This window comes from Oreochromis niloticus, linkage group LG9 (genome assembly GCF_001858045.2).
Source record: "Oreochromis niloticus isolate F11D_XX linkage group LG9, O_niloticus_UMD_NMBU, whole genome shotgun sequence".
NCBI classification, from domain to species: Eukaryota; Metazoa; Chordata; class Actinopteri; order Cichliformes; family Cichlidae; genus Oreochromis; species Oreochromis niloticus.
Window position 1 is genome coordinate 14,894,493 of NC_031974.2, and position 26,921 is coordinate 14,921,413.

The 26,921-nt window shown below is 41.8% G+C and overlaps 3 protein-coding genes across 9 annotated transcripts in view; 2 read left to right on the top strand and 1 right to left on the bottom strand.

The window, feature by feature from the left end:
• asap1b (ArfGAP with SH3 domain, ankyrin repeat and PH domain 1b) overlaps positions 1–2,666 on the top strand; it is an 82,393-nt gene extending 79,727 nt beyond the window's left edge. For all 6 annotated transcript variants that reach the window (XM_005448981.4, XM_005448978.4, XM_005448982.4 and 3 more), the window contains 2 exons: positions 481–603; positions 708–2,666. In XM_005448981.4, the coding sequence (XP_005449038.1) occupies positions 481–603; positions 708–782 (198 nt within the window). In that variant the 3' untranslated portion in view covers positions 783–2,666. The remainder of the gene's footprint in view (positions 1–480; positions 604–707) is intronic.
• Positions 2,667–3,539: 873 nt separating this feature from the next.
• On the bottom strand, positions 3,540–5,774 carry eef1a1l3 (eukaryotic translation elongation factor 1 alpha 1, like 3). Its single transcript, XM_019363060.2, has 7 exons — positions 5,541–5,774; positions 5,285–5,464; positions 4,915–5,211; positions 4,683–4,833; positions 4,261–4,517; positions 3,955–4,189; positions 3,540–3,871 (listed from the first exon to the last, which is right to left on the bottom strand). Exons 1-7 carry the CDS (start codon positions 5,682–5,684, stop codon positions 3,765–3,767), a joined length of 1,371 nt encoding a protein of 456 aa, XP_019218605.1. The 5' UTR covers positions 5,685–5,774; the 3' UTR covers positions 3,540–3,764.
• Positions 5,775–8,930: 3,156 nt separating this feature from the next.
• The window catches only part of fam49bb (family with sequence similarity 49 member Bb), a 41,065-nt gene continuing 23,074 nt past the window's right edge, over positions 8,931–26,921 (top strand). Inside the window, exons 1-2 of one of the 2 annotated variants that reach the window (XM_003439245.5) lie at positions 8,936–9,103; positions 22,532–22,620. The gene's annotated coding sequence lies outside the window, so the exon portion shown is untranslated. Of the gene's footprint in view, positions 9,104–22,531; positions 22,621–26,921 lie in introns of both variants that reach the window. The other variant, XM_019363061.2, reaches the window with a different exon arrangement.

Sequence of the window (26,921 nt, forward strand, 5' to 3'; positions counted from 1 at the left end):
CTCACCAGATGCTCAGGAGACATTTCAGTCTTACAACAAAAACATGGTTACTCTTAAAAAAATCTGTTTTATAGTGTTAAATGTGTCTTGACACATTGTGTTATACTAAATTTAAATACATCTCAGTTATTATTAATAAATGGAGTAAATCCTGCAGGCTAGTTAATTAACACGCCTCACTACTTCTCGTCATATTCCAGAGACGCCATCCCAATTTGTGGAGAGCGATCACCTTGGATCAGCACTGTCCCCGTGACCATTAAAGTTAAAGTAAATTTAAATATAGCATCCCAGATACGAACCTCGAAGACGGACTTTTTATTTCATCATCGCTCCCCATTTTTTCAGTGTAACATATTTGTGGGGAGTGATGATGTCAAAGCCCAGATGGCAAACTCTAAATGCGTAATGGTGCTGTTATGAATCATACAAAGCCAGAGTGGTCTGACTGAACTGGTTTTGCTGTTTGTTTCTGTCCAGGGGAAGAACAAAGCCCGGCGGGTGAAGACGATCTACGACTGCCAGGCTGACAACGATGACGAACTGACATTTGTTGAAGGAGAGGTGATTATAGTAACAGGGGAAGAGGACCAGGAGTGGTGGGTGAGTGTGGCCTAAGCGTACTTTTTGAATATCTCGCAGTTTAAACTATTAAAAAAAACTAGTAAAAACCAAAATCACACAATATTCCTTTCCTTTGCCTCCAGATCGGGCACATTGAAGGAGATCCGGAAAGAAAAGGAGTATTCCCCATGTCTTTTGTGCACATCCTGAGTGACTGACAGCCAGAAAGACTTGCACTACGCCTCTCTCCCTAAATTGGGAGGTCCTGTAAATAGCTCTCATAACACCTCTTGTCACAAGACAAGTGTCCTAAAGAAGAAAAAAAAACAACACACCAAGAAGAAACCCCACGAAGGCTCATCTAGCCATGGATGCCTCATCCATGCTGTATAAAGAATGTGTGTATTCTTCCTCTACCAGTATTATCTTAACCCTATAGCACGGCTGTGACGAAGCCACTCTCAAAACCCTAGCACTTACCTAAAAGTCTATGTTTATGCTGTTACTGTGTATATATGTATGTAAATATATATATTTGTGTGTGAGTGTACATACATGTTTTATTGTACAAAACATGTACCATTGCTCTCTGCCTGTCAGATTAAGCATCAGGGTGGTAGAGTTTGAATTTTATCTGTATTGATTTTACCGGCCCTCAAATAACTATCTGCTTATATTTCTGGAAAAAGGACAAATACGAAATGGAATGTGAAATAGGTCATGTCATTGTTTGTGTCTTGCATCCCTGTTTACCACCACAATTGACTAAAGAGGCAGGAAGTCTCCCACTGACTCTTCCCGAGATGGAAGAAAGAGAAAAAAAAAGTCATTTAATGTACTCCTTGTTCTTGCTTGCTTTGTGTGTACTCGTATTATGGTTGTTTTACAGTATAGAAACCTGCTGCTACTGTGTGGTGGAATATCAACGCCTGTGGTTCACTGTAGGTCACTAATTTACTCCTTGTTACACTGTTCACTGTATGTATGCTCTGTGTGTGAACTCAACGCCATCTCCACAGTCCTTTGACCTTATTCTGTGCATGGTGTAACAATGACTGGAAATGAGTGGAGTGCTGCGTTCGACGACGCTCACCTCAGGGTTTGAAGAGCCACTATTAATATAAAGCAGGACTACGCAAAAGGTATCCTGTTGTTAAAAGCCACTATTAATGACAAGTACGGGAAACTCCAGAGGACATCTTAGCAATAACTTGATTTTTCTGACAGGCTAGAAGTCTCACAACAACCTGTGTTCACAGTTCAGTGTCTTGTAAAACCTCATGAGCTTGAATTTTTTTCCTTTTTTTAGTTTGAGTCATGTGATATCATTCTCCGTTACTGGATTCAGTCGTAGGCAGTATAAAAGACGGACGGAGATGGTCGCCGGTTTTGGACTCTGTATTTTTTGAAGCTTCGGCGCCGTTTTAGTCGGTGCCATGTTGGCTTTTCAAAGCCAGAAGTTACCTTATATGGCACGCTGCGTTCATAAACAGTATGGGTGTGCTGAGTAACACACTAATGATATTAATACTAGAATCTAACTCGGCAAAATTGAAGGAGAAACTTCTTGGATGGTCTCTACCACACAACTATGATATTAGTTGAGATCTATTAAAAATGGTCTGAAAGGCACCAACAGCACAAAGTGGACGAGGCCTAGCAGACAATTGGGATGCCTTTCAGTCTATGTGGCCACACCCCTAACTTATATACCTAGATGGATGAGTTTTAAAAAAAGTTAAGGGGGTAGAAACTACCCCTGAGACCAAAAATGTTTGTTTTTCTACCAGGCTGTAAACATGCTTCTTAATGCTGTCAAGTTATTTTAACATGGGAGTCTACTCCCTTCTGGAGCCAGCCTCAAGTGGCCACCAGAGGAACTGCAGTTTCCCTGCTGGCTTCGTTTCAGCTCCAGCAGTTGCCCCTTGGATTTAGTACATTTCCAGGTTTACCTGTGAACCAGAGATGTCTTTTTAGACGAGGTGGACTTTAGAGAGCCGATGTATTTTCACCTGGTCCACACAGACCTGCAGTTCTTCCCATGTTAAGGAACAAACCCATCAACCCATTGTATCATTAAAAGTGCTGTATTTAAACTTCGAGCTTTTGTCTTTTATTTGGTCGCCATGTGGTTTTGAGGTCTTTATTGCGTCTGCTGGGATCTTTATAAGCCAAGCATGCATTTCTAAAGTTACTGTTGATGTCGTTAAGCCTGAGAAATATTTGGGATTTCTCAGGAATTTAATTTTGGGGTTCGTCAGATAAAAGTTGGCTACTTGTGTAAACGCCATCTTACCATTGTTTCTATATTAAAAGCTTTTACTGCCAATGTTACATTTAAGTACTTAAATATGCTGTTAGAGGTTGGTGTTTTACTAGCATAGCATTACACTGATTTGAGTTCTCAGAGTGTATTTCAACATGCAGTATAAAGCACAGTTGCAATACAGTAATGTAGACTATTGGATTCAGGCTTAAAGTACTACCTCTAGGTAGCCTGTTAAATATGCACACCAACCAAAAACATTTTAAGTAGCCTTAAATCTAGAGTAAAGAGACTCAAGTTGAAGGGAGAGAAACATTGAAAACTTTAAACCCCCATTTATCACATTTAAGTTTGACACTAGCATTTTTTGCCAAAGCAAGGCACAAACTACCAGTACAGGACACTAAAGTGACGCCAAGTGCCAATCAAAACATTAAAAGTTTTGATTTCAGATGCCATGTTGTGAATGTACTTAAAAATCCAGACCATACTCATTAGAACCAATCAACTCTGCATTTGGTGCCTTACAATTTAAAAGCATGACTTTATTACAAACTAGAGATGTTATGCACCATGAGATGCTGAGGCTTCTTCCCATTCAGCTTTAAGCAATATTTAAAAACTATCCCTGAAGAGAGTTTAGTTGAAGTTCTTTCAGATGTACATTAAGATGCAGTTGCCGGTTCAACAGTAAAGACACTTAAACCAGTTCTTCTCCACACTACTTTATTTTGAGAGATTCAATTTTAAACCAAAAAAAAAAAAAAAAAAAAAAAAAAAAAAAAAATCCAACTCTACTTCTGGGTTTATCAACACAGGAATACTATACACTTTAAAGACAACATAAGCTTTTTGTGTCACAACACAAATACATTTCATCAAATAAAACTCTTCCCATGAAGCAGCATTACCAGACCTCTGGTAAACCACAAACTTATTTACAAACTTGAGCTTTGTGAGGTTTTGAGCCGTGGTTCTTCTCCACTGACTTGATGACTCCTACAGCGACCGTCTGCTTCAGGTCTCTCGCCGCGAAGCGACCTGTGAAGAAGAGCCATCCTAAACAAGGGCGCAACCAGGAGACTCAAATGCAGAGTTGCGTGCATGAAGAGATCTGTGCTTACCTAAAGGAGGGTATGTGAAGAAGCTCTCCACACACATGGGCTTGATGGGGACCAGTTTGACTGTGGCTGCATCTCCAGACATGACGATCTGCGGGTTGTCCTCCAGCTTCTTGCCCGTGCGGCGGTCGAGCTTCTCCTTCAGCTCGGCGAAGCGGCAGGTGACGTGGGCTGTGTGGCAGTCCAGAACTGGGGAGTAGCCTGCTTTGATCTTCCCTGGGTGGTTCAGGATTATCACCTAGGACAGAAGCAAAGTTTAGCGGAAACAAACCAAAAAAGTGAGGCAATTTCTTACTGCAGTGAACCAACCTGAGCATCAAAGCTTTTAACATCTGAAGGAGGATCCTGCTGAGCGTTCCCAGCCACGTCCCCACGCCGCAGGTTCTTCACGGACACGTTCTTGATGTTAAAGCCAACATTGTGGCCTGGCAGAGCCGTCTCCAGCCCCTGGTGGTGCATCTCGATAGACTTGACCTCTGCAGTGAGCTTGGCAGGGGAGAACGTCAGCATCATGCCAGGCTTCAGGACACCGGTTTCAATTTTACCCACTGGTACCGTCCCAACTCCTGGAGGAGTAAGAAACACTTGAATTTCAGCATATTTAAAGACATTTTCTACTCTACAAACAATACTGTACTTCCTCTGCTGCATTTTTAAATAAATGAAGCTGGTATTTTGAGCTCAGACCAAGAAATCAAGAAAATGGGAACAAAAGCACCGATTAACATCACCTCCAATTTTGTAGACATCCTGCAGAGGTAATCGTAGTGGCTTGTTGACTGTGCGCACAGGTGGTTGAATCGAGTCCAGGACTTCAAGCAGCGTCCTCCCACTTTTATTCCCTTCCCTTCGTCTCACCTTCCAGCCTTGAAACCACGGCATCTGTGTAGACGTCACTTTTACAGCATTGCAAGCCAACTTCTGGGGTTTTAAAGGGGAAAAAAAGCCTGAAAACATCTTTACCCTTTGAGATGCGGTGATCATGTTCTCCCCAGTCCAGCCCGAAACCGGAACGAAGGGCACAGCCGTGGTGTCGTAGCCAATCTTCCTGAGGAAGCCGCTCACCCCTCGCATCACTTCCTCGAAGCGGCTCTGGCTGTAAGGTGGCTCAGTCAGGTCCATCTTGTTCACACAGACTATGATTTGCTTCACACCTAGAGTATAAGCCAGCAAGGCATGCTCTCTGGTCTGACCACTCCGAGACACGCCGGCCTCGTACTCGCCTTTGGCTGCAGAGACCACCAGGAGGGCAACGTCAGCCTGAAATGATATGAGCTTTAGAAAAAGGCAGCGTTCATAGCAACAGATATTCAAGCACACATGTACTTCCTACCTGTGACGTCCCAGTTATCATGTTTTTGATGAAGTCACGGTGGCCTGGAGCGTCAATTACAGTCATGATGTATTTCTGGGTGTTGAACTTCAGCAGCGTGATATCAATGGTGATTCCTCGCTCCCGCTCAGCTTTCAGCTTGTCTAGCACCCAGGCAAACTTAAAGGAGCTCTTCCCCATCTGGAAGTCAAGCAGAATGAATTTAACACTTCAAAAGTTGGAAGTTTTGCAGAAATTGTTTGGTTTTTTTACTCACTTCATTCGCAGCCTTCTCAAATTTCTCCAGCCTCCTTTGATCAATTCCTCCACACTTGTAGACCAGGTGTCCGGTGGTGGTGGATTTCCCACTGTCAACATGGCCGATGATCACCACGTTAACGTGAGTCTTCTCTCTTCCCATGGTTGGAGGTGGCGTTGCAAAGCTTAATCAAAAGAGCTGCAGAGCTTCAGAAGCTGTTGTTCTCTAGCAAATAGATCTGGCCATCGTCTTTGGAGAGCCTTTATAGCCCCCAGAGGATGCATAACTGAAGACAGGTGTGCTGCTTAATCAAGCTTAATTGGGATCAGTCACACTTTGATGACAAATAAATGCTGCTTAAAGGCAAAGTGGCTTTGAAGCTGGGAATTTAAAAAATATACTGATCTGCTTTGTGAATTTAATCTGTATTTTTTTTAAAAAGTCCCAATGTTTCAGCGTGATCTTTTGATCAGTGTGCAGAAACAGACCATTACACTCACTTCTCTCTTAGGGCCTTTCATCATGGATCCTCTGATGAGCTCAAATTACAGCCAGGTGAGTCTTTCTCTGGAGCTGGAGCCCTCTCAACACCTGTCTCACTCTTACTGATTGCTGAAGAGTGAACCAAACAGATATCGGGCACATTTAGTATCTGTGTCAAAAACATAATGACAAAACAGATCAAATCCATCATACAGAGAGTCTGCTGGTTTTAATGTAGTGGGAAGAGCACAGCTGATATTTTGAATGTATGGAGTTTAATCACAATGAGCGATAATGCTGATCCAACCCTTCATGAGCCATGTTTGTAGCTGTTTTAATAACTATAAATCATTAAACATTTGGGCAGGAGGCTCACTTAATTTCAAATCAAACTAACGTTTTTTTTGCTCAGTGAAATCTGCTCCAATGTTTGAACGTGAATATCTTAAAAACTACTAGAAATAAAAACATGAACTTTTCACTGAACTTTATTATCATCCAAATGAATCAGCATCTGTAATTTGGGACAAATACATTACGAAATATCTGAGTATTGGCTAGTTAAAATATGAAAAAGAAGAGCTAGCACTCCAGCAAAGTCCCATATTTGAGCACACACTAATAAAAACTTCAAATTACAAAAGATAATTAGTGACGATTTCTAAATGATATATAGATGAAGTTCACAACACTACAAAATAAAGCACGTGGAAGCCTTTTTCATAAGAATTTCTTAGTCAGACAAATTCAGCTTTCATGCTGGGTTGAGCAAATATGACAAGTTGTACCACAGAAACAAAAATATCAGGAGAAAGTCTGAATTTACAGATGGTACTCTAATTATAAATCAGAAAATATTTTTGTTAATATGTGCATTTTGTTTTAATTTTCAAGACCCGAGTTCACCATCAATCATCAATCAACCAGATTCAATTTTCATAAAAACATTTTATGTTCCAAAGTTTGAGGGTACAGAATTTAACAATTTCTGTTCATTTTAACTTCACATACTACATACCTTTCAGATATCTATTTTTGCATAAAGGCATGTCAACCCACTTTCAGGCCATTTTCCTTCCACAATGAGGAAAAAAAAAGTGCCTGAAAGTGGGTCAACAGACCATTTAAATGTCAACACAACCCAGTAAGAATTCAGCAGGTGAATGATGACAGGGGATAAAAATCAAAATAATATATATTACTGTGATTATGGAAAAAACTATACCAATAGTATATACCAAATTACTGCAGCTGTACTGCAGCTCTTGTGGGGTGTTCCTGGTCTGCAGTGGTCAGTATCGATCAAAAGCGGTCCAAGGAAGGAACAGTGGTGAACCAACAACAGGTTTATGGGCAACCACTTCACTCCCCACATGGATCAGAGAGCCTTCTCTCTGATCCATGTGGGAGTGCAGTGGTTCAATCCAACAGATGACCTACTGCAGATCAGTCGGGGTGTCCTATCCACCGCTGAAAGCGGCAACAATGAACTGGACTACAAAGCAATGAACAAGGTGGCCTGGTCAGTCATCCATGTGGATGTTACTTTGACACGTACCAACTACCTAAGCATTGCTGCAGACCATGTACACCCTCTCATTGAGACGTATTGCCTAATGGCTATGGCGTCTTTCACCAGGATAATGCACAAAGCAAAGAAATGGTCCAGGAATGGTTTGAGATTTTGACTTTCCCCATATCTCAATCCAATCAAGCATCTGTGGGATGCTTACAAGACAATTTACAAGACGTAAAGGATCTGTTGCTAAGATCTTGGCGCCAGATACCACAGTACACCTTCAGGGGTCTAGTGGAGTTCACGCCTTGATGGGTCAGGGCTGTTTTTTTGTGGTCATACTGTTACGCCTGATCCGTGTATATATAGCCTTTTTAAAGATTTGCATCTTCAGTGGGTGGAGATGAGTTATCAGAGTGGTTTAGGAGAGAAGGATAGCAGACCTCCTGTGCTGTATGGTTTGGAGAGGGTGGCAGAAGGAAGAACTGAAGATGATTTTCACTTAACATCTTCAGGACTGTCCTGTGTTGGTAATAATACTAATAAACGGGACCATAAGAGAGAAGAAGAAGCCCTACAATGAGTTGAAACATTAACTTGTTTATTCCTACTTAAAACAGGTTATTATAGATTTGAAAATCTTATTTGGTTTTCATATGTGCCCATTTTCAGTGATATAAACTTTCTTTTTTTAAAGTAACCTATATTTGACAACAGCATAATAAAACAGGAAAATCTGTTTTTGGTGTGCCACCCCAATATTTTTAGTGGCCCCCATATGGCCACCCCTATAAAACAAAATCTGGAGGCGCCCCTGTCAGAGGGACAGCTCAGACTGAGCTTGGAGACAAAGTTAGAGACGTGCAGAGGAGGGACAGTGGATATACCAGGAAAAGGATGTTGAAGACGGAACTGCCAGACAGGAGGAAAAAACCACAGACAATATTCATGGATGTAATGAAGGAGGACATTAAAAGAGGAGAGTGAGATATAGGCAGTGCCAGTAGCATAAATAAATGAATGAATAATCTCACCATATTTTGTAAATTAAAGTAGTCAGCGTCATTATTAGCACGAATAATTTCAATGGCATGCATGGAAATCGAGGATTAAAACACACTGATAGATTCTGGGGCGAAATAACAGAACAGCGTCTCCTAGAGACGCTATGCTAGTTTATTGCCTAAGGGCACGTCGGTAGAAAGGCTTCAGCTTTGATGTCCGATCGAAGAACTAAGTGCAAACACTGCACCTACCGTCTAATAAGACCTAATTTACGCGGCGGTGGGTTCCATTAAATCTATTTTAGTAGTGATACAGTGGAGGTGACCGCTGAAACAATATCGCGCGTGTCGGCTGACCGGGCGCATCTATTTTCAGTTCTGGAGGGGGGAGGAAGGTGTGTAACTCACCCCCATCCGCGCTCAGAGGTGGGACAAACCGAACTCCCCTCTCGTTTGACGCTGGATAGCTAACCCGGAAACAGCGGCAGCAAATCGCTGTTCCCTTTCTTTGAGCCCGTACCGCTGCTTGTAGCGTGGTGTCCAGCCGACGGTTGCCGTGTTTCTCCGCGAGCATCAAGGTAAAACACAAAGAAAATACTACTTTATTCGCACTCTTTCTCCCCTTTCTGCTAGTCACCTTCGCTGTCTGACGGATGCCATTCATTGAAGCTTGCTCTGAGTGTTAGACTTTGCTCCTCGAAGGCAAAACTGTTGAATTAAAAAAAAAAATCAGGTAAAATCAAACCTAGGTAGGGTTAAGTTGGCGTTAAAGTAAAAGGAGGGGTAAATGCGAGCATGACGGTGTTACATCCTCGGTGTACCGTTAACTTCCCCTTTCAGAACAACGGACGGGTTCTCAGACAGGAGGCATTAGGCTCCGATGCTTAGCAGGATTTCCCTTAATTTATCCACAGACGCTGAGCGATACATGCCTGACCCACAGCACCACCGATGACCAGGCTATCAGCTGTTTGGCGTGTGTGCACAGTTTTAAACGAACCGTATGGCTGTGGATTAGGACTGCGCGCTTACAGGCAGCAAATGAAGCTTCATTAAAGGAAATGCACACACAGTGACAGATGGGGCAGCAGGTTCAGGGCAGGGTTTCTCTTCGGTCATATTTTTATTTTAAAAGCTGTGGCTTGATTTCAAAGCGCTGGGAGTTCATATAAAGTGTGAGCAGCAGCAGCAGAGTATACACATACCTGCAAAAGTCCGAAATTAGACCTGCTGTTGGTTAATTTAAGTCACCGCATGCTTTATATGCTCTTTCTAGAGGTTTCTTACATGAATAGTTACTACAGTTACCAAGTAATATCAAGTACCTGAAAATGAGGACTCTTTTTTTGCAGTCCAGCACTGGGATAGACTGCATGCTTAATCTTTGCATCAGTGTTTCAGTATAACCACAGTATATAATTTCCTGTCTGCCCAGAAGTGGAAATGAAACATCCAGACAGTCCGATTTGTTGACAGTGTGTTTGGAAAGTGCAATGTCCTACTTCAGATTCGTCTCAAAGGTTTCAAGCTCGGTCCTGCTGCAATTTAGGAACCCCTGAGTGTAGTCAGACATGCACAAAGTTACTCCACCGTCTTTAAAGATGGCTCAAGTCACTTCAGTGTGTCACCCGGATATTGCAGACTCATACTTTATTTCACAATTGCTTACTATCACTTTCCCCTCCATGTGTGGCTCTAAAAGGGAGTGGAGAGGGGAGTGTTAGGGCTCTGTCAATAAGGCTTTTTCCTCTTCCACGTGATTTATTTATTTTTTTGTTTATTTATTTGTTTTTTGTTTTTTTTAATGAAAAAGGAAGGAGTAAACTGCACAGACTTCTGTTTAGTAAGGTTTCCTACAGGCACATTTTGAGACAGAAAAAGCCCTGCAGCCCATTTAGCTGAAAGTAAAATATTTGCATCCATTTTTAATTGCCGCCGCATATAGATGAGGCACGGATAAATGTATAATTTCCTTTCCGTTCAAAGTCTACCGAAAGTGGAAGTGAAACGTCTGCAGACGGATGGATTTGTTGATTAGTGCAGCTTTAAATTTATCTCAAAGGTCTCATGCTCACTCCTTCTGCACATCCAAGTTTAGTTAGACATGTAAAACGTTGCTCCACTGTCTTTTCAGATGGCACCAGTCATGCATACTAACCGGATATTGCAGACTCATACTTCAATTCACAGATGTTTACTGTGACTTTTCCCCTTTTGAGTCAAAAGCACCTCAGATGTGGCTTTAAAAAAGTATATGATGTCGAGAGCATCGCCTCTTTTTATGTTTTAGACCTCTAAAGATTGACTGGAGGACGCAACAGTACCCGAGTGTTGCCACAGTCAGTTGTGAGATGTTAGACGAGGTGAAACTTGTTGCGCCCTGTCTCTTTCCTTTGCTGCTCTTGTGTGAACAGCTGGGATCATCGCCAGTACCTCCTTATTTTTATTTATTTATTTATTTATTTTCCTGATCTTTCTGCTGTCACAAAAAGTGTAAAAGCGGGGAGAAAAGACTGCTTGTGACAACAAAGTGAAATGTTGTGTGGAGGAAGTTGTTTATGTGAGCTTTTTTTTTTTTTTTTATAAATGCTCACAGTGTTGAATGAGAAAATATGGCTGACTTGGCGGCGTGTTTTCCCTCATAAATCCTGCAGGTACGGGCGTGCAGGTGCGCTTAGGCATGACCTTTTCTTAGAAATCAAATGTGGGCTGGATACTGTGACGTGTCTGCAGCAAACCAAACAAATGTTAGGAGCCCTGGGGGTGACTTTCGCGGGTTTAATCTTGTGTTAATGGAACAATAGGCCTTTGGAAAATAATGTAGTTTTGTAGTCAACAGCAGCAGATAGCCTGCATAAACAAAGCCTGCATAAAAGAAGTGCACGTTTCTCCCGTGAGGAGAGATTTTCCACGTTTTCTCTGGCAAATGTTGTTCGGATAGTTGTACACGCTACAGCTGGTAGAGTGAGTGTAATGGTGGTCAGTTTTAATTATTTATAATGTTTCCAGGAGTCTTCCCGAGCTTTTCAGTCATCACACAGACCGACCTGCACTCAAACCCAGGGTAATATTATATATTTTATATTTACTGTTCTGATGGCTTTACATTTCCCCACATTGTAGAGCTCACAGGACCCCTCTCTGCAGCCCACTCCCTCACACACCCGTTGGCTTCAGCTTGGGTTACTGCAGTTATTCTCAGTATGCTGACACTCGGTCTGTATTATATAGAGTATCTCTGATGGTGAGTGGATCGTCTCACGCTGAACACACTGAACATCTCCTCATCGCTGAGTCATTGTTGTAACACGTCCAGCTCATGTACCATTGTGTGGTTTTTGCAGCACTGTTGTGACATTACAGGCAGCCCAACACATGTTTATTTACTGCACAGTGACGGCTTGCTTCGAGCATTTTTCATAATGTTTGCTGTGGCCACGTAGCCAAGCGGCGCAAGATTATTTTCTGGTTTGGTAATGTAATTTAAGCTTAAAGGAGGCAATAACCCAAGCGCTTGTGCAACACCACACAACCCAACGCAGTCCCCTCAAATAACCACCAAAAACAGTCCCCACAGAAAAGATTTACGAGTATTTGCCTGTTTGCCGTGCTGTTCGTCTTATTGTGTCCACCCCTCGTTTTTAAAATAGCGCAGCGAGCACGGTTGGCAGAAAAGCGTTGTATTGATCCATTTCTCTGGCATTAAGCTGTTTGTGCAGTTATTGGGATTAACTTCCTCGAACTCATCTGGCATGTTCAGCATTCAGCTCTAACACCATTATCATGACATGGCCTTAATCCAGAGGAGCCGCTGACTTCAGCATTTCATTTTTAAGATATGCGTTTAAAGACACTTAAATTATAAATCCAGCATTCTTCCACCATACACTTTGTTTAAAAGTTGCTCGTTGCTTGGATCACTACGTTGGTTGGTAACCTGCCTATCATACAATATTATCGCAGTTTTTAACATTTTGAAAAAGCTGAGTATTGTAGTAACATGTGATTTGATTTATCACATTTTTTCAACTGCAAATTCTCCAAAAGTTAAACTTTGTCAGTATGTTTAATCCAATAAGCTAAAGTTATCTGTTTAAGTTATTTTTTGCTACAAAATAAGACTGTCAAGCATACCAACACCGTACTAATGTTGTTAATTAATGAAGTTTGCAATTGGATAGGCTTAGTTAGCAATTACATGCAATGTGTTTCTGATAATAAAGTAATTAACTGTGATAAATCATCAAATATCACGTATCTGTTGCTGTATGCATAAACAGAAGTTCACATGTAAATATTAAATTTGCACTCAGTAAACTTCCTGCTCTTCAGGAACCTAACCGGAACGCAACCAGCTGGTAGCTGGTTTAGTCAAGTTGTGCCTGTTCGCAAAGACTCATAACATGTTGGCAATCCGTCTGTATTTATAAATTAGAACGCAGGTATTCACAAACCTTCTATAATCTCTCAGAGCGACTGCAGTCGGTCCAAGTCAGACTGTGACTGTTTGCAGAAAGGTTGCCACCCAGGTGACCTGTGCAGCCATCTTGCGATAAAAGTGGTTGTCAGTGCGCAACACCCTCAAGCTCTGGGCGAGCATTTAGTTACCACAGTCGTTCACAGAATGTGAAAAGATTCAGTAGAAACACCAATCAGAGGCAAGGTTGCTGTCCTATTTTTATCCGTGTGACTGAGCTGTTGAATTAGGACGTAGCTTTGTTTCGTTGAGTGTGTCCATTTTTGGACGTTTTTTTCGTTGAGCTGACTTAATGTACGTTTGCTTGGCTAACATGATCTCAGGATGGCGGTGCATGAGATGGGCCCTTTTTCTTCATCTGATTCCCAGGTATTTTCATTTATTTAATAAAATATCAATAATTTGTGTCCCTTTATCAATACAATATCGCCACGCACTGTATTGACACCCCCCCCCCCCCCCCCCCCCCCCCCGTTTATCAAATGTCCAAAGGATAAGGGGTGTCTAGTGATAATGGCCAAAACGCCCGATGAATCCAAGGTCCACTACTGACAATGTGTCCCAAATTTTAACAATTTAGATCAGATCTCTAATCCCTAAACCTAACCAGGGAAAATGGCAGGTTAGCTTGGGTAAAAGAACGAAAGTTGAGGCACACAACGATGTGTGCTGCTGGCAAAGTTTCTGGGCTGCTTTTCCTCATAACAGCCATCCCTCAAGATTTTCTCCATTAAAAGCAATGCATTGTCCGGGAGTGTAAAATCTAGTCCTTTACTGAATCATAACTGCAGTAACTAGCACCTTTTGCATTAATTACATGTGGGGCCAGTTGTGGTTGTGTGCATAGGCACCTCCTCACGCAGGCCACACGGAGCCAGGAAAAACCCAGACTGTTATGACTAAAATGGGTGAAACCTTGTGGTCCTTCATGCTTCTGCATCAAATTTGGTAAAGAGTTCAGCATCATCAGTGCTCCCTGACTTAGCTGACTGGTATTCATGCTCTAAAAAGTGTAAAGGTTTTTCCAAATCTCACATCGTTCTGATTATTATTATTATTTTTTTAATATATATAGACCATATGATTGTTCTTCTTTTGTTTGTTTTTGTTTTTTTTACAATAACATAGGCTTAAAGGGTTTTTTTTTTTTTTTTTAAATTTGGGAATTAACAGAGAAAGGACTTTATGGATTTTTGTGATAGCTGTTGTCTAATATACCCTCTGATCACACCCTCTGATTGTATTCCTCCCTTTGCATGCCGGCTCATGTCCATTAGATTTGAACTGTCGACTTATTTTGAGTCATTTAGTAGGAAATCCTGACTGTAATGCCCCCTCATTCAGAGCAAGATCTAAATCTATGTTTCTTGCAGTTGTTTGGAACTTGACACTTTATCTCTACTGTTTTGTGGTCTGTTCTTTTGAAACCTCTTTGTTTCTTATGCACTTCCTGCTGCTGCTGTGTTGGCCAAGACAACCTCGGCGAGGGACTTCTCCTGCCTAAATAAACTATTACAAATGATGTAAAAAAGCACTGCATGCTCCCTGCTGTTCAGTCTGCAAACGGATATATTTAATAGTTTACTGATTAACACACGCTGACTGTATTTCGCATTAAATGAGCCCAGAAAGGTGGTCTGAGGCTGCGGAGGTCCTCACTCTGGTTTGTGTTTGTAGCTTTTGGCGGGGACGAGTAATATGCTTTTGATATGTGGCTCTGATGTTTATGAGTCAGAGTGTGTGTGCGCCAGTTTCTAATCTGCAGGGCTGGCTGTGCCGGTAGACCTGAGCATTCCTCTCAACTTTCTCACTTCCGTCTGTGATCCTGCTTCATCTGAAGCCCAAAGCGTGCATATAATGAGAAAAGAGAGCAATCTTGTTTCTTTTTTTTTTTTCTTTCTTTCTTTTTTTTTTTTTTCTCCTGTAAGCAGGCATCTGACGGCCTTTAACGGGATGCTCACTATTTCCTGCTTGGTGTATGCACCAGCAGCAGCATCTCCAATGGAAATATGAAGCGAGGTGGACTTTGCCATGAGAAAGTGCTGTTTAAGTGGTCAAGTCTTCTCAGAATTCTTATGTGTTTTTGGACACAGACTTTCAGATGTATGATTTGTTTCCAAGTAAAATTTTCCACTTTTAAAGGGCAAAAAGGTCACATTTGAGGCTGGAGGGGGACGGTGGTGTGTGTGATAGCTTTCAGTGCTCAAACCAGAAACCACAGTTTGAGTCATACAAGGAACGGATTTTTACTCTTAGATTTGTGTTATTTTAAGTGTTGTTGTCACTGGAAAGGAGTCGGTTAAGTTTAGGCACTAAAATCGACTCGGTTTAGTAAGGAAAAACTACTCGTTAGGTTTAGGCACAAAACAGCTCGTTAGGTTTAGGCACAAAACAGCTCGTTAGGCTTAGGCATGGACTACACGGCTGGGCTTAGGCATTAAATGGTTGTTCTAGACTTAGACTTAAATTGCTCAGTTAGGTTTAGGTTTTATACTACTCAGCTCGGGTAAGGCATTTAGGAAAGGAAAAGGAAAACTATTAGGTTAGTTTAAGGCATTAAATTATTCATGTTGGTTTAGGCATTAAAATAGACTTGTTTAGGTTAAGGCATTGAAAACTACTTTAGGTATAGGCACTCTGTTGGGTTTAGCAAAAACTAAAAGTCAGTTAGGTTCAGGTATTACATTATTTGATTAGGATTAGGTATTAAAAACTACTGTTAGGTTTTAGCAATAAAAATGAAACTAGCTGATTAAGTTTATAAAGAGATCGTGGTTTGGGTGAGACTACTGTGGTTCCCACTTTTTCATCGGTTGCCATGGTGACAGGACCTCTCTGAGGAGTCTGGTGTCGTACATGGTGCAGAAGCGATAGACTTCCCCTTACAATACATTAGTTTCCTAATTGACATCTTGCCATGAGACTGGGCTGTAGTATACCACATTAAGACTATAAATATCACTGCTCACTCAATGAGAAGGAAAAAAACACTGTGCTCCTACCCCCACATCTTTCACTCATGCACTGAAAACCCCTACAGGCTCACACTAGAGAAATTCTACTTTCACTTCATCCTGCTGCATTGAGAGAAAGATCCACTCATGACAAAAGCCACAGTGGGGATTTTTATTTGATTTTATTTTTTGTGATAACATGTTAAACTCGACAGGCATGAGATTCTCATGCGGCTGCCTACATTTTCAGCAGACGCTCAGAGCAGACGTGCTGCCACAGATGGCAAATCAGCATGGTGAAAATCCAGTTTTTGCATGAAAGTGTTGCAGTGCTGCCCCCACACCAAACCTCCATTTTCACATAGTATTAAAGCTGTTATATAAAAATGAGTCGCTCCCACTTCCACCCCAATTGCCTGCACATTGTTTAGTCAGGTCTAGAATTTCATGCTTGCTCCAACCTAAAGTAGTATATCTGAATATACATCCTTATGTGAAATAATGTAATGGTGCTTAATATTTTGTTCAGCCAAAATACTCTATTGGGTCCCTTAATCAACAAAAATGATTTTCTCAGTTTTATGTCATTTTAAATTGAATATTTGTGGTGTGGGGCTTAAAAGGAGTAATTTGAAGACGTCCCCTTGGATTCTGGGTAAATCGTAATGGACATTTTAGAAATTTTATGACACTTTATTGATAATAACCAGGGTTTAATGGGATTTGGCATTAAACCCTGCTACATTTTGTTAGGTATACTTTTTTAACTGCTTATTAATGCAAATATCTAATCGGCCAGTCACAGGGCAGCAAATTTAAACTGAGCATCAATTGGCATGGTTGTTGGTGACAGATGGGCTGGTCTGGGTCTTTCAGAAACTGGTGATCACTTGGGATTTTCCCACTCGACAATCTCTCGGATTTACTGAGAAATATCCAGTGAGCAGCAGTTCTCTGGGTGAAAGTGACTTGCTGATGCCAGAGGTCAGAGGAGAAAGGCCAGACTGCTTTGAACTTAGTTGTAACATAATGTTTAAACCAAGGTATGCAGAAGAGCACCTCTGAACACACAACACATTAAACTTGCAGCAGCAGAAAACCACACTGGGTGACCCTCATGTCAGCTAACAGGAAACTGTGGCTACAGTTTTCACAGGCTCACCAAAAATGGACAACAGAAGATTGGACAAATTTCACTTGGTGTGATGATTCCTGGTTTCTGCTGCAACCTTCAGATAGTTTTGGAATTTGGTACAAAGGACATGAAAGCATGGATCCATCCTGCCACTGATCAAATGTTCAGGCTGGTGCTGGTTGGGATATTTTCATGTTCGGCCTCTTAGTACAGGTGAGCAGCATTTAGACCACAGCTTACCTGAGTATTGTTGCTGACCATGTCCGTCCCTTTATAACCACAGTGTACCCATCTTCTGTTTATAATTGGTCCTTCCAGCAGAATAACTCCATGTCACAATGATCAAATGACCTGACGAGTTCACTGTACGCAGTCCAATAGAACATCTCTGTGATGTGATGAGACCGAAGATTCTCATCCAGGATGTGCAGATGATGACAGCAACTTTTTTTATACTAACTTGTACCACCAGCTTTTTAAAATTACAATTCTGGCTTTCAAGTATTATGTTTAACAGTTCCCTTGTTAACTCTTTCATCCCCTGCACTTTGCTTTATTTTTGTTGCTTCCTAAAAACCCAGATTCACTCCCTGAGAGTTTAGCTCATCTTTTATTCTTTATTTATTTATCTTGGTCGAAGAAAATCCATTTCTTTTCTCTTTTCTTTTAAATGTGAGTAATCTGTGTTATAAAAAAAATCACAATCTCAGTATCTTCTTAGTATCAAAGACATTTATAATGGATCTGTGTACCAGCGTCTGGTTGCGTGATTGACTGTAGATCCCTGGCATGGTGTAAATATTCCAGTCCAGCAGAGAGGAACGAGCCCTAAACAAGCATTTGTTGTGTCATTTCAGTTCAAGCATCTCGGGCCCGTGTAAGCGATCTGTGGGAGATTTCTTAATGAAATGATTTTCCACAGAGGCTCCGCTGTGCTCTGCGGGCTTCAGTAATTTCAGTCACACATCCGATATCCCTCGTCAGTCCTCGGCTCTCGCTCGCCAGAGGGGAAAGGGGAATACAAGTTGTCATGACAACCCAAGTTTTAATGGACGATTTATTCAGAGGTGTCGAAACCAACAGCGTGAGGGACAGTTTTTAAGTCCCAGTGTCGCTTTCTTCACTTTGGTTCTGGAGATGCTCACAAGTCTTTTGCCGCTCTCTCTCTCCTCGACTACACAGCCAGCATTTTCCACCCAGGCTCCATCATTAAAAGAAAACGTCTGCCTTTTAAGTTTCATTCATACAGCTGCAGTATTTAGTATTTAACACAGACTGTAAAACACACTACACAGGTGAGATTTCAGGTGTTGTCAGTTTTGGAAAGAAAGTTGGAGCTCATGATCACATAATGTCAGTGACCCATATGTCATGTTGAGTGTAAATGTTCAAAATCTCTAGGTTTCTAAGCACATCACAAGTTGTTGTTGTTGTTTTTTAAATCACTTTGTATTAAAAAATCCCCATTTAAGTCTTTAAACAGCTGTAGGTATTTAAAAATCCATCTACACCTTGGTAACTTTCCATCCAATTTCTTAAACAGTTATTCAGTTAAGGGTTGCAGGAGTGCTGGGGCTTATCCCCGTATGTTGTTGGTTGGGTGTGAGGTGGGGTTACCCAGTACAGGTCAACAGGCCATCACAGGGCCAACACACTCACATATGCACCTACAACCGACTTAAAATAACCATTTAACCTAACATGCATATCTTTGGTCTGTGGGAGGAAGCTGGAGTACCCTCATGGAGCCCATGAAGGCATGAGGAGAACATGCAAGCTCCACACAAAGGCCTCTGACGGCTTAGGCAACAGTGCTAACCACTGTACATCTGTGCTGCACTAAGAGAGGACCTATTATGCTCATTTTACAACTCCACCTGTATTCGTGGATTAATGCTCCAGATTCTTGCTTGATTCACAGTTCAAAATAATCTTTATTTGACTTATACCGGGGCACTAAATGTGGCACCTCAGTGCATCCATCTCCTCTCTTTAATCTGACTTTCTTATTGGCTGCCCACTGCAAACAGCAGGTGGGTAGAGCTGTAAAACAGTGTTTGGCGCAGTCTAAATCTGAGTCTAAATATTCTTTTACAGCTGAAACATCTGAAGCTCAAAATTTGTTTTATCCGTGTGGATGACAACCCGATGTGCTCCAGATCTCACTGATTACCTTATGTAGCACATGTTTTAGTGTTTGTAGTGCACACAGCATCAGGGCCACACATGCTGTCCCACATTTATTGAGTCCTTCATGTGGTTGAGTAAAATTAAAGCCAAACAAGTGTATATGGTGTGTTAGCTTATTGCTCCTGCAAACTGAGAGAGCACAGTCAAATATGAGTTTGCTTCACAAGCACTTATTGTTGGAGTTTTTGTGATCCAATAGCAAAACTGTAATATTTTATACACTGTGCAGAACAGACCAATCCAGCTCTGGTATGCAGCGACTCTGCCCCCCTTTTTGTTTTATCATAATCAAAACAAGGAAATAAATGAAGGAGCAGGAAGTGAGCACATGGTTAGGAGAAAGCTTTGTTGCCATGCCACTCCACCATGTAGTTCGCTGGAGTTTTTGTTTATGTTTGTAACTGGAGTGTAATGAAAATTACATTTAGCCACTCCTTCTGACTTGGTTTTATTTAGACTGACCATGTTTGGATAAAGAACCTGTTGGGAAAAGCGTAGCTGCCTCTGAGGTGACTAAAACCCCAAACTGTGAAACGCCCACAGTGAAGAGTCACATCGGTTAACTGTTAACTGTTTTGTCTCTGATTGCTTTGATTTTTTTTTTTTTTTTTTTTTTTTTTTTTTTTTAAACGCTGCTTGGAGGAATGAGCAAAGTTGAATCACCGCTCGCACACATGCTCACACACAGCCTGAGTTTGCTGAATGAGCTCATCGTGTGGGTCTTTTCCTGCAGCAGCACTCAAGTGAATGACTGTGTACTTCCGCACTCACAGTTTGAGCCATGCACCTCAAAAGCATGGTGGTGGTTAGAAGTACTGATCTTAGTCATTTGCCCCGGGATAATTTGATTTAATTTACAGGCGAGAGAGAGAGAGGGTGAGCTTGGGCAGCCTCGTATTTATTGTATTAGCTGTAACAAAGCACTATGAAGTAGCATCTAACCTATGTGCTTGACTTTTTAGCCAAGCTAGCAGCTCGCCTGCACTCCAGTGCCATGGACTTAACAGCTATGTGACCCACTGATTTATTATCAACATGTGGCAACTCCAGTATCCAGGTTGTGAAATGATTAAAAAAAATCACTTCACTAGAATTGTTATGAAGAGAGTGGCGATTGTAACACGAGTCTATGGCAGGGGTGGGCAACTCCAGGCCTTGAGGGCCGGTGTCCTGCACGTTTTAGATGTGTCCTTGATCCAACACAGCTGATTTAAATGGCTAAATTACCTCCTCAAAATGTCCTGAAGTTCTCCAGAGGCCTGCTAATGAACTAGTCATGTGATTCAGGTGTGTTGACCCAGGGTGAGATCTAAAACCTGCAGGACACCGGCCTTCAAAGCCTGGAGTTGCCCACCCCTGGTCTATGAGGACTCACTAAACTCACTTATGGGGCCGGCCTCATGTGGCTGTTAGAGGAACTGCAGTTTCAGGCACTACAGATTTGTCTTCATTTTCCAGCCCTGGAGGTCGCGGCTTGATTTAGTATTAACTCAGAACGGTTAGCATACACAGACTTTAAAGGAAGCATTTTATGCACAGTAGACTCCCTGAGTAGTTTGATTTTCTTATTCCTTAAGTATTGTTTTTATATTTTTAATGACATTTTGCATGATAGTCCATCTACAAGCACGTCTTGCTATTCAGCAGCCACTTGGTAATGGCCCTGGGCACTTACTTGGGCAGTAATTCTGAAATATTATCTGAACTTTAATTTTAATAGTCTGTGGGACTTGTGCAGAATCACAAGTCTAACAGGATATAAAATACTTTCTTTTTTCACTGCCATGCCTCTCTGCTGTAATTTATCTGATTAAATATCCTGCCATGCTGTGTCTTCAGCAGCTGACTTGCACTGTTTGATATTACAGAACCAAACCTTAACTGTAGCACCACAGCTGACATACTGCTCTGCATGATGTAGGCTTAAATGTAACCTCCATGACCTCATGGTTATTCAAGCAATGATTTGGCTGTATATTGTGACCCCAGCTGTGTTTGGGATGCATAGCAGACTCCCATGATGCCCTGCTGCAAATGTTTCCTATGGCATGTCAGCTCTGTTGGATTAAGAGCAAGTCACATTACATTAACGGGGAGAAAAGTAAAATAAAAGAGGCTGTTACACTCTCTTTTTTCAGGTTCACAAGAATGCCTCTTCCTTGTGTAGTCTTATTTTCTTCTTCTCTGGTTTCTCATGTGTAGCTTAGCCCTTTGACAGTGTCTTATTTCATCACGTTTGCCCTCTGCTCAACAAGTCTCTCTCAGGCTTCACTGTTCTTGTGGTTCTGGGGTTTGAAGTCTGATCACATTCATGCATGACCAGCACTGATGCCACCGCTGTGCATTTGTATGCAGGCTGGCGAGAAGAGAGCTGCCTCGGTCCTAATGGTCTCACAGTCTACTGAGCGTGCACTCTCAATCAGGGCTGCATGACTTGTGAAACGAGCTTGTGGCTTGCAGAGACTGTTGAATCTTGAAACTGAGAGTCGTGAGGTTATTCTTCTCTTATTTAGACCTAAGAACCAACCAGACACACAAAACGTGTGCTAAACCTTTCAGTCGCTTAGATTTCTTATTAATGTGGCGGGTTTAGGCGCTTCCACATCTCAATAAAAGGACTCAAACATGAGTTGGGTGAGTGAGTTGTGCAGTAGTCCTCTTACAGGAGGAAGCGTGGAGTCTTGTAGAAAACCTGAAGTGAATCAGAGGAAGTGTTACACAATAGGAAGTGGTGTGCTTTTTTTCATGCGATTCTGTTTGTTCCATGCTTCTTTTTTTCTCCTTTCTAAAAATTCACTTACTGTAGCCCATATTTCTCAAGGTAGTCGCATTAGGATAGGAGAACAGCCCAGTTATTGCCTATTGTTTGTGTTTGTGTTTGCATTTTCTCTGATAGTGCTGTGTTTCCTTTTTTGTGTGCTACAGCTCATTTTAAAAGGGAACCCAAAGACAGGCAGTCATTTCTAAAGGGTGTAACCAGTATGTGTGAAGTGTGCAACAGTAGTGTTGTCCAACTTTGGTAAAGTCAAAATGCACAAAATAGTTGCTTAGCTGTGGGGTTTTTGTTGTTGTTGTTGTTGTTGTTGTTTTGCTTTTTTGGTGCATTTCAAATAATTTAGTTGAACTTTGTCTTCAGCAGGAGCAGTGATGCCACGTCTTGTTATCTCTAGTTGCGGATGTTTTTTAGGATTTTTTTTCAAGCTCTAGATTGTAGAGTTTTATGTTTTGTTGCTATTGATCTTTGTTTCAGAGGCTGACCTCTGCTGGAGGACTGTGACCCCGGGGCCACCTGCCAGGCCGGGCCTCCCTGCTCCTGCCAGACACACAGCTCCACTGCTGGTAAGTCCTCAAAGATGCTTTTCTGTTGATCTACTAATCAAATAGGGGGAAAAAAACTGGAACGATTTGTATGTAATAATTTGAACTTTCAATTTTATATGTGCGTTGTTGTTTGTTCTCCTGGCTGTGAAGAAAACCCTCCTAAATTCAGCTCTAATGTACAGAAGGACACTCACACAATCTGTGTTATATGAATTTAAAAGCTCAAACTTTATCTTTCATGAGTTTAAAATTGAGCAGTGACCTACAGAAAAGGTAGAAAAAGATAGAAAAGATAAAAGAAATTGTTGATTTTAAACTTGTGAGATGATCAGAGGTTAAAAGGCCTCAGAAGATTCTCACATTTCACACTGGGCTGTGGATGTCTGAAGTTTGGAAATGCCTAATTAAATAGTCTAACACAGGACTTTATCCTCTGCAAATCTGTTTGCAAATTATTTCTGTGAGAAACAACTGAGCAGCAGAATCAGCTGCTGCCTCTCCAGTGAGTCCCGGCTGTCTTGGACTGCCGCCGATGGCAGCTGCATGTTCTGCAGAGTGACCCGGATTCAGGGAGTGTTGCTTCACCCTCTGGAGGAGAAAAACTACAGACAGTGAAAGAGAATTTGCCCATTACCGCCCCTACAGGAAGCATCAGTGCTAGCTTGTTAGCAGCAACTAAACTTTCAAAATAAGTGCATGGATCTTTGTCTTGTTGCGGGTGACATGAGAAAAAAACAGGCAAAAATAAAGCATTTTCTAAAGTAAGAGGCTAAACATGGTTGGGTGTTTTAAAATAAAAGCAAACCACTTTTCTGCTGTTTTTAGTACAATGACAAATCTTTGTGCTGTGTTGTGGCAACATGTAAACACAAAGCAGGAACTTCACACTGCAAAGCAAATGCATGTCCGGACCGTGCTCACTAAGTCAGACTGCTCAATGTTTATATTAGCTTTGAACTTCATAATGCACGCTAGTCTGTGGTTATTTCCATTGGAACAGCATAAAATTCCCACTCAAAGTCCGCAAGTTGCACACGTGCATCATTTTCATCAATGCAAAAATTGAAGCTATTTTTATCCTCAGCATCTTTCTTTTCCCACCCCTGATTACCATCTGCTTATCTGCTGTTATTTTGTTTGCATGTCTATTTATACCTGCACATATTCACAACTGATATGTTTCCTTATTTGCATTCACTGCAGGTGCTTAATCACCATAAATACTGCCGTCATTCATTTGTGTAACTATATTTTTCCAGTCGTTTAGGTCATGGGCACATACTGAAGAGCGTTGAATTGAATGGAAGCGTTTCCCTAAATAGAGGCTGAGTCAGTTCATTTTGGTTTCTTTCCACTGCTAGTGTTTTTTTCCATGCTAATGTTGGCTCAGTATAGGTGGGAGAAAATTCAGTTAGCTGCTGTTTCTATTACAAAGTTTGGCTTCAATCACAAACACAAGTGGCATACTTTGCATTCTCAGGCCAGATCTCAGGGAAAATTGGTTATAAGGCACATTTTTAAGGGAAAATTGAGGCCAGGTCACTTGGTGCTTGAGTTTCTCTGTCTTTTCACCTCAGATTATCCCGATTTAACAAATCTCTGAGCATAAAAGTGCATTCACTCGGAAAAATAATCAGAAAATCTTCACCATTTATCTACTTGTCGCTGGTGGAAGAGCTACTGCTGTAATGGCCCGCATTAATAACATTTCAGCCTACTTTTCTGACAACCATCACCTCATCTCATTGACGTTTAAGCATTAGTAGCTCTCTCTGCACAAATACAGACATGTCATTATGTAAGACCGCCTGTGGTGCACCTATGCCTATTATAGTCCTAATGTGCAATGCTGTGGGTGTATGTGTAATGCTGTCACAGGAAATGAAGTGCATTGTGGGCCATAAAAAGGAGTTGAGTAATGTAGGTGCTCCCGGCTTCCTGTGCCCCCTATCAAGGCCAGAGTGTTTATATAACCACAGGGCACGGGGTTACGGCTCCTGTGATGAGCAGGCAGCTCTGGTGTTGGACTGTGTTTAGTAGTTGGTCAGTTATGGACTCAAACTCACTCCTGGTGATTTTAGACGAATATTTTAGTGCTGTGTCGTTCTAACGCAGGGCTGCGCTTAAGTTTCCTTCCCATCATCTCTTCCTGCTCGTATGCGTGCCCATCCCTGTTGTATTTTCCTCTGTGTCTCCTTGGAGATTGTTACCATGCCACACAGCTATCATTTGATTGGCTCAGCTGTGGAGCTGGAATGCTACGCTGCTTTGACGGCTAAGCCTCAGGTGGTTCATATATAGGATTGCTAAGTCAGTGTGTGTGTCCCCATGTGAGACTTGTAGTGTGTATGCGTGTGTATAGGCTAATGCTTCTGCAGTGCCTTATTGAGACTCAAATCTATTCACTTAAATTGGCCTGAATGGTTGCTATTTTGGTTGCTGCGCAGTATGCGACCCTGCAGCGGTGCAGGGGAACAAACGTGATGCACTATACATGAAGAAAGGGAATGAGTTAATGCAGCAGCCTGAGGTCTGTGTGGAAAGATGCAGGGCGGATTAACCCTGCTTAAACCAGGGGGAGGGTGGTAGCCATAGATGAAGCTGTTCTTGGCTCTTATAATTGGATCAATAGTGCCCCCAGCTGGTGAAGCCTTGAAGTGTTATTGTTATGGACATGAATGCAAAATATGTGTAACTGTCTTCTATATATAGCTCTAAGCTTGCCCCAAATTACAGATAGAAGCTGTTTTTTGACCAGTTTAAGTGATTCAGCTGGTAGATCACATAATAAGCTGGTGTTTTTTTTTTGTTTTGTTTTTTTTTTTTTGTTTTTTTTAAATACTAAATGAATATCAGTTTCTCCATTCCTGACTCAGCATATGGAAGCTGTTCTGGCCTCCCGCTCTCAGCCAACCCCACCCTCTGAGTAGGTCATTTGAGATGATGCGTCTGAAAGGGTGTAATATGTAGAGTGGCTTGTTATGTCAGTTAAAAGCTCCCAGCTTCTCCTAGGTTATCTATTATTTATGCCGCTGGAGGCTTGACGCCGTGTAACTTCCTGCCCAGGTTTTCCATCAGGAAGCTCGCAGACTGCAGCCATATGCACCAGAAAAACTGAACATCTGGAAAGCTAGTTTTAAACTTGGAACTGACATATATTATTTCTATTTCTTGTCAATGGAAATAATGTCATTTTTTCCCTAAGAGATATGGGAGCGTTTATCCTTAAATAATTACTTGTCAACACTGGATGGCGCTGTTGGATCTGTCATTGGAGCTTCTCTCCAACTCAGTAAAATGAAATTTGCAAACCTTGCAGAAGTATTCTGCAGGGTTTCCATCAAGAGACAGTTTACAGCATAATCAGTTTATTGTAAATATTCCCACTTCCTGTTTGCATTTGTAAATGTAAACAAAAAGATGCATAAATGTGCCGGTACAAGCTTTGGGAGTGGCTCGCATCCTTCCTGCCTTCTATGCACAGCTGCTTTCCTCCTCCAGATGGCACTCGCCTCCTACTCAATATAAATGTCAGTTCTCTACAATCTGACACTCATCATCACTCCCAAACCTCCTCCGTGCCCCACCCAAAATCCTGTTGGGGTAATATTCTGCAGGAGGAAAAAAAACATGCAAGGATTATGTTTGATTCTAAAATTGAAATTAGGCTTAAATTTGAAATCATCTCTTCCCAAATGCTTTTGTAAGTAAGATTAAAAGATGCCGCTGATGTTGGTGAGTCAGTCAAAGGTCAGGCAAGTAATGATGGTTTGGGGTGGGGGGGTTGTTTCTGCAGAGGAACGAGGGAGAATGTGTGTGAATGGATTTAGGAGGCAGCTGCCCCGAGGGAGGTGGCGCTTAGAACAGGACAGTGAGTCAATGCTAACCCCCCTCCCTGTTAATGATCTCCTCACACATACCAGGAAGAAGTCAGAGGACTCTCAAGGGCAGGGTGGGAGGGTGTGGAGGGCCTGGCTCTGAGGTGGATGGAGCAGAAAATGAAAAAGTAAATTTATATGAAAGATGATGCAAATGTCACTGAGCCTCCTGATTTGAATATTTTTTAAAATAAGGAGGATTGATCTGAAATTAACATCATCCAGCCTGTGAGCCCTGCTCTCTCTCTCCTCCTGTATGTTGTATTGGTGTGACTGAAGAGCGGCACTAAGAGCCTCTCCACAGAGCTCAATGAAGCCCGCGTTTTAGCTGACTCTGGTGCATCTGCCTGTTGCCATGGTTTCCATCTTTCATCAGGTGCCGTCCAGAAAGCGGCGCTTAGCCGAGGATGAGGCGCTCCCGCTTTCATCCTTCCTCTCTGA